Source organism: Rhinoraja longicauda, chromosome 16 (genome assembly GCF_053455715.1).
Source record: "Rhinoraja longicauda isolate Sanriku21f chromosome 16, sRhiLon1.1, whole genome shotgun sequence".
Taxonomy (NCBI): domain Eukaryota; kingdom Metazoa; phylum Chordata; class Chondrichthyes; order Rajiformes; family Arhynchobatidae; genus Rhinoraja; species Rhinoraja longicauda.
The window spans coordinates 45,512,429-45,520,151 of record NC_135968.1 but is presented as its reverse complement, the minus strand read 5'-3'; the positions used below and the strand labels follow the sequence as shown (position 1 = coordinate 45,520,151).

The 7,723-nt window shown below is 48.2% G+C and overlaps 1 protein-coding gene across 1 annotated transcript; it reads right to left on the bottom strand.

Annotated features, from left to right (window-relative positions):
* Nucleotides 1-3,814: 3,814 nt before the first annotated feature.
* LOC144600841 (solute carrier family 35 member G1-like) lies at nucleotides 3,815-4,724 on the bottom strand. The gene has a single exon (XM_078412729.1). It carries the CDS (start codon nucleotides 4,722-4,724, stop codon nucleotides 3,948-3,950), a length of 777 nt encoding a protein of 258 aa, XP_078268855.1. The 3' UTR covers nucleotides 3,815-3,947.
* Nucleotides 4,725-7,723: the final 2,999 nt, after the last annotated feature.

The following is a 7,723-nucleotide window of genomic DNA, read 5'->3' as shown; positions in this document are numbered from 1 at the left end:
CAGAACTTTGCTCCCCTTAATATTCACCATGAAGCATCCTCTCTTAAGTAGGCCACTATTCTTTAGGCTATGTTGCATTTGAAATGGATGTGGCAGTAAAACACGAGAGAAGCAGAGAATGTGAATCATAGGCATCACTAGGGTTGCCAACTGTCCCGTATTAGCCGGGACATCCCGTATTTTGAGCTAAATTGGTTTGTCCCATATTAGCCCCGGGGGGCGCTGTGGGGCCAGACCTCGTGGAGCAGGACAGCGTGGGCCGGGGCGCTGTAGGCCCGGACAGTGTAGGCCCGGAGAGTGTTAGGCCCGGACAGTGTGGGCCCGGACAGCGTAGGCCCGGACAGCGTGGGCCCGGACAGCATAGGCCCGGACAGTGTGGGCCTGGACAGTGTAGGCCCCGACAGCGTAGCCCCGGACAGTGTGGGCCCGGACAGTGTGGGCCCGGACAGCGTAGGCCCGGACAGCATGGCCCCGGACAGCATAGGCCCGGACAGTGTGGGCCTGGACAGTGTAGGCCAGGACAGTGTAGGCCCGGACAGTGTGGGCCTGGACAGTGTAGGCACGGAGGCCCATGCACCGCCTAACGGAGGTTGCGTAGCAACCCGTCTCCCGGCCCGGGCGGCTGCCATTGGTGGAGCGGGAGTACGTGGCCGCTGGCTGGGTGAGGTCACGTGGGGCATGGGGCGCGGGGCGGTGACGTCACCTTGTCCCTTATTTGGGAGTGAGATAGTTGGCAACCCCTAGGCATCATTGTAAGCAATGTTGTCACACAACGACTTAGCTAATAGACATCAGTTCCACTCAGTGCTTCTTCAATCGAGACACTATTTGGTTATTTTGGAAGGACTATAACTCAAACAAAAACAGTGGCAGAAGTAATTTAATGCAACATATGCAGTTAGCTTGACAACAACTTTCTCACAACAAATTGGAAAAAGGCAAAAAGACCACACAATACCAGTGTCTGTAAACACTTTGAAACCTTGAACAGTTGCACTGAACAAAGAATTATCCTGTTCCGTACCATTTAAACTGTAGTTATTTTGCTCTGGAGGGATTAAAGTAACCAGCAACATTACAATTTATTACAAAAAACTTCTTCCAGGATAGGTCAAACACTCTTTTACAATGTTAATCATACTTTAATAGGCAGGCCACAGCCCCTCTCTGATATTGCCCTTTCAGCTCCTATTTGATAACAGATGATGAGTGTTTCTCGGCACTGGGCCTGTACTCGCTGGAGATTAGAATGAGGGGAGACCTCATTGAAACATACAGAATACTGAAAGGCTTGGATAGAGTGGATGTGGAGAGGATGTTTCCACTAGTGAGAGAGTCTAGGACTAGCCTCAGAATTAAAGGACGTTCTTTCAGGAAGGAGATGACGAGGAATTTCTTCAGTCAGAGGGTGGTGAATCTGTGGAATTCTTTGCCACAGAAGGCTTTGGAGGCAAAGTCAGTGGATTTTTTTAAGGCGCAGATAGATTCTTGATTAGTACGGGTGATGGTGGTTTAGTTGGAGTGTGGGAGAAAACCGAAGATCTCAGTGAAAACCCACGCAGGTCATGGGGAGAACGTACAAACTCCGTACAGACAGCACCCGTAGTCGGGATGGAACCCGGGTCTCCGGCGCTGCATTCGCTGTAAGGCAGCAACTCTACCGCTACACCACCCATGACTGCTCTGCGGTTACGGGGAGAAGGCAGGAGTTAGGAGGGAGAGATAGACCAATCAAGATTGAAGCGGACTTGATGGGCTGAATGGCCTAATTCTATTCCTATCACTTATGATCTATCTGATGGACCACAATGCCTGATGAAGTTTAGTACGCCATTCCTCGTAATCAATCATACACCCATTCTGGGCACTGATTGGAAACAGTGTGGAAGATCTCTGCATCTACACCATTGGTCATTGCTTTGGCAATTAGAATGTTGCCGGGTGATTATCCTTAACGAACAAGAAGGCCTCTATTGTGCCAACTAAATGTACATCAAAAATATTACCATATTTTATCCTCAAGAAATCCAAAATCAAAATGTTACTTTCAAACGTTGAAATGAGAACATTCAAACATTTATCAAATATATTTTAATAAATACAATATAATTCATTGTTATTGCATAAATCACATACACGTCCTCTCTTGGTTGGGAGCACCAAGGTATGAACGACCTGCAACACACCAGTGTGCGTTTGGGAGAGGGCCGGGCTGGGTTTGCTGGTGGGCGTGGAGGTACTTCTGCTGGGTGAGAAGGGGGCGCGCCTGGGAGCGTCGACTGGACTCACCAAATTCTGTCAAAGAAGGAACTGCAGATGCTGGTTTGAACCGAAGATGGACACAAAAAAAATGGAATAACTCAGCGGGACAGACAGCATCTCTGGAGAGAAGGAATGGGTGACGTTTCGGGTCGAGCATTCGGATTAGGGTTAGGGTTGAAGAAGGGTCTCGAACCGAAACGTCACCCATTCCTTCTCTCCAGAGATGCTGCCTGGCCCACTGGGTTACTCCAGCTTTTAGTGACTGTCCCAAGTCATTGAGGTCAACTGGCGGCCCTCTCTCCAACGTCTCCTCCCACAACTGTCTCCGTGATCCTCTCTCCCACCCACTGCTTTTATTCATTTCCAACTTGCAAACCGTTGGGGTTGTGGACAGCTGACAGAATGGAACAGTGACGCAACCTGGGCAAGATCTGCTTCTGAACAGAAAAAGGCTCAAGTGCAGTTTGAGAAACCAAGTAAAGAGTCAGTCGTAAAGCTATCATGCGCAGTAAGCATGTGAGTGGCCATTTTCAGCAGGCCTCAACTGGATACAAGGCATGCCACCGCACATAAATGGAGCACTGTCATAACCTTGGGATACTCCAAAGTGCTTCATAGTAATTGAGTTACTTAAAGTCTAGTCTCTTACAGCAGAACGCCAAAAGGTCTGCAGTGCAGAAGTGAAAGGTAATTAATAAGGTCATTAATTTTTGATTTGTTGAGGAAAGGGTTGCCAACTGTCCTGTATTAGCCGGAACATCCCGTATTTTGTGCTAAATTGGTTTGGACCTTATCCCATAATAGGCCCGGACAGCGCTGTAGGCCCGGACACTGTAGGCCCGGACACTGTATGCCTGAACACTGTAGGCCCGGACACTGTATGCCTGGACACTGTAGGCCCGGACGCTGTAGGCCTGGACGCTGTAGGCCCGGACACAGTAGGCCCGGACACTGTATGCCCGGACACTGTAGGCCCGGACACTGTATGTCTGGACACTGTAGGCCCAGACACTAGGCCCAGACATTGTAGGCCCGGACACTGTAGGCCCGGACACCGTATGCCTGGACAATGTTGGCCCAGACACTGTACCCCGGGGGCCCCTGTAGTTCCGGACAGTGTAGGCCCGGGCACCGCCTAACGGAGGTTGCGTAGCAACCCGCATCCCAGCCCGGGCATTCGCCATTGGTGGAGCGGGAGCACGTGGCCGCCGGCTGGGTGACGTCACCTTGTCCCTTATTTGGGAGTAAGGAAGTTGGCAACCCGAGATGAAGAACAAATGTTGACCTGCACACAATGAGAATTTAACTGGATATCTTTGGAGTCCTATAAAACCTTTTGGGGTATTTTTATGTACCTAAGAGGTCAGTCAGGGTTCAGTTCATCGTCTCATTCACAAGGCACTCTCTCAATGCAAATAATTTTCTAAACATAGTATGTAGTGCAAAAATCTCACACACACTTACACAACTTTATGGCAAATAGATTTCACATGTAAGAAGTCCAAATCATAACAAAATTCAAATGATTGTTTTAATTGGTGCATTCTCCTGAGAAAATCTTGGTTTATCATTTTGAGTATTTAGTCAGTGTTCTGAAAAAAAAGGCCACTGAACAATAACTCGTTTCAAATTTTAGCCACGTTCCTGAGAAGATGCCTCTCATTTCCAAACAGAAAGGCCTTTGGTTAATTGGGATTTGTCTTTGGCTTTCTGGTGCTGGTGTACCACTTCTGAATAGCAACTCCACTGGTGCCAGAGACCACACATAGTGCCCCTCCTAAGCTCCACCAGGACGGAGTGATATTTAGGAACAAGTATTGAAGTACAAAGGCCAGGACCACCCCCGTTGTCTTCACCAGTGCCACAGGTGCGGCCTTCTCGATCTGCAAGGCTTTGGTGAGGAAGACCTGCCCTCCTATCCCCAGCAAGCTGATCAGGATCAGAAACGCTCGATCCATCCCGCAGAAGGGCAGGTTCCACTCGTGGATGACTGACACCGCGCCCACGCTGAGGATCGTGCCCACGATGGAGTAGTACCAAATGGAGAGGAAATAGTGGACGGACATCCCCATTTTGCGGATCACGACCAGGGTCATGGCTGAACAGATTGCACTTCCAAAAGCAGCAGCCGTCCCCTTAATGTTACTCTTGTAGTCGCCTTCAAGTCCAGTGACCGGTGCGCCAAACAGAAACCGCGGCCTGGCGATGAGAACGACCCCGACCATAGTAAAAACCAAGAGGATGGGATCCAGCAGGGTGCATTTCTCCTTCAGAAAGATCCATGCAAAGATGGAGACAAAGACCGGGTTAGTAAACCTGATGACCGTGGCATCAGCCAAATGCATCTGTTGAATGGCATAGAAGAGCAACATCATGGCTGTGGAACCCAGGAACCCTCGTAAGAAAATCAACACTCTCAGGCCCTTGGGTCCAAGAATGTCCACTCTGGGAACAAAACACATTGTTAAAGAATTAAAAACCTGATGCAGGCACATGGGTCCCCCTGAGTGCATTTTCATATCCGTTTTCACTCTCTTAAGTTACATAGTTTCTGCGATACTCAGGACCAATTGTTTCCCGTTCATCTTCAGATGAAATCATAAAAAGCTTGGATGCACCCAAGGAAAAGATGAACTAATTTTTCAGCTTCAATGCCTGTGTACTAGACCAAAGATTGACACAAAAACCTGGAGTAACTCAGCGGGTCAGACAGCATCTCTGAAGAAAAGGAATAGGTGACATTTCAGGGTGGATACTGGCTCCATGGAAGGAAGCAGAGGGTGATGGTGGAAGGTTGCTTCTCGGACTGGAGGCCTGTGACTAGTGGTGTGCCTCAGGGTTCGGTGCTGGGCCCGTTACTGTTTGTCATCTGCATCAATGATTTGGACGAGAACACACAGGGCAAGATTAGCAAGTTTGCTGATGATACAAAAGTGAGTTGTTTGGCAGACAGTGAGGATGGTTGTGAAAGATTGCAGCAGGATCTGGATCGATTGGCCAGGTGGGCTGAGGAATGGTTGATGGAATTTAATACAGAGAAGTGTGAGGTGTTGCATTCTGGGATGTCTAACAAGGGCAGGACCAACACAGTAAATGGTGGGCCTCTGGGTAGTGTAGAGCAGAGGGATCTAGGAATACAGGTGCATGGTTCCTTGAAGGACAAGTCACAGGCAAATAAGGTGGTCATAAAGGCTTTGGGCACATTGGCCTTCATCAGAGTATTGAGTATAGAAGTTGGAAGGGCATGTTGCAATTGTATAAGACGTTGGTGAGACTGCATTTAGAATATCGTGTTCTGTTCTGGGCACCATGTTATAGGAAAGATATTGTCAAGCTTGAAAAGGTTCAGAGAAGATTTACGAGGATGTTGCCAGGACTAGAGGGTGTGAGCTATAGGGAGAGGTTGAGTAGGCTGGGTCTCTATTCCTTGGAGTGCCGGAGGATGAGGGGAGATCTAATAGAGGTCTATAAAATCATGAGAGGAATAGATCGGGTAGATGTACAGAGTCTCTTGCCCAGAGTAGGGGAATTGAGGACCAGAGGACATAGATCCTAGTTGAAGGGGAAAAGATTTAATAGGAATCAGAGGGGTATCTTTTTTCACACAAAGGGTGGTGGGGGTATGGAGCAAGCTGCCAGAGGAGGTAGTTGAGGCTGGGACTATCTGAATGTTTAAGAAACAGTTAGACAGTGTGATATCATGAGAGGTAGAGTCATAGAGGGGAGATACATTTCCTCCCGGTGGATGCAACAAGGACTACAAACCATCATGGATGCCTGCCCTGCTGACACTGATTGCTGCTGACACTGATTGCTACTGATTGTTGCTGATACTGATTGCTGCTGATTGCTGCTGACACTGATTGCTGCCCAGCTGAACCAGATGAGCTGATTGCCTCAGTGAGAGAGCTGGAAGGGAAGCAGTATATTTAAAGAGAGAGACAACAACTGGAGCGGAGAGGGAGAGGGAGAGGGAGAGGGAGAGGGAGAGGGAGAGGGAGAGGGAGAGGGAGAGGGAGAGGGAGAGGGAGAGGGAGAGGGAGAGGGAGAGGGAGAGGGAGAGGGAGAGGGAGAGGGAGAGGGAGAGGGAGAGGGAGAGGGAGAGGGAGAGGGAGAGGGAGAGGGAGAGGGAGAGGGAGAGGGAGAGGGAGAGGGAGAGGGAGAGGGAGAGGGAGAGGGAGAGAAGCAGTGTTTGAGTTATATTTTGTAAGAAGGCAACAAGCTACAGTTTTGATTTAACTACCTGTTTTGGTTTTGTGTACCTGTCTGCAAACAATTAAGTTTACCTGTTTTTGGAAAAGACTAAATATATGGAATTTAAGTTTGAAAACAAGAACGTTTCTGTCTTCATTTCCGGCACCCACACCTCCCACCCTTCAAGAGAAAAGCTCCCGACCTCTCAAGACATCACAATGGTGGAGATTGCCAGATAAGGAGGGGTGGGTGAGTACGAATGTCCATCAGTGATTTGACTATCCGCTTGGCACAATTGAGAACCAGTGAGAACAACATGGAGGAAATGTTGAAGATGCTGGCTCAGAATAACCAGCTCCAAATAGAGACGAGCTGGGCTCTTTTGGAGGAACAAAGAAAAGGCAATATGTTGAAAGAAGCGGAACTCAGGTTACAGAGGATCCAGTCATCAACCACCAACCCGAGGGTCCGTGCCAGTGGTTTTATTCCTAAAATGGGACCCACTGATGATCCAGAGGCCTATCTCCATGCATTCGAGATTACTGCAACCAAAGAAAAGTGGCCTAAAGACCAGTGGGTTGGTATCCTAGCCCCGTTCCTAGTCGGGGAATCACAGAAAGCTTTTCAAGACTTGGACAGTACAATAGCGAATAACTATGACATCTTGAAGCAGGAAATATTGAGCAGAATAGGACTTACAAAGTTATATTTTGTGAGAAGGCAGCAAGCTACAGTTTTGATTTAACTACCTGTTTTGGTTTTGTGTACCTGTCTGCAAACAATTAAGTTTACCTGTTTTTGGAAAAGACTAAATATATGGAATTTAAGTTTGAAAACAAGAACTTTTCTGTCTTCATTTCCAGCCCCCACACCTCCCAACCTTCAAGACAAAAGCTCCCGACCTCTCAAGACATCACAACAGGTACATGGGTAGACAGGTTTGAAGGGATATGGACCAAGCGCAAGCAAGTGGGACTAGTGTAGCTGGGACATTTTGGTCGGTATGGGCAAGTTGGGCCAAAGGGCCTGTTTCCACACTGTATCACTCGATGACTCTACCTATGGCTCTATGCTGTCTGACCTGCCAAGTTACTCCAGCTTTTTGTGTCATTCATACATTTTTGCAGACACATGAACAAATGTTCTCGTATCCCAACTCGACACGTTTCAGAATTATTCAACGTGGTTTGAACATCTCAGTTCATAGTTCTTTTCCCCTATATCCCTGGGCTTTTCGAAAGGCACATTGACATGTAAGGAATGGGGA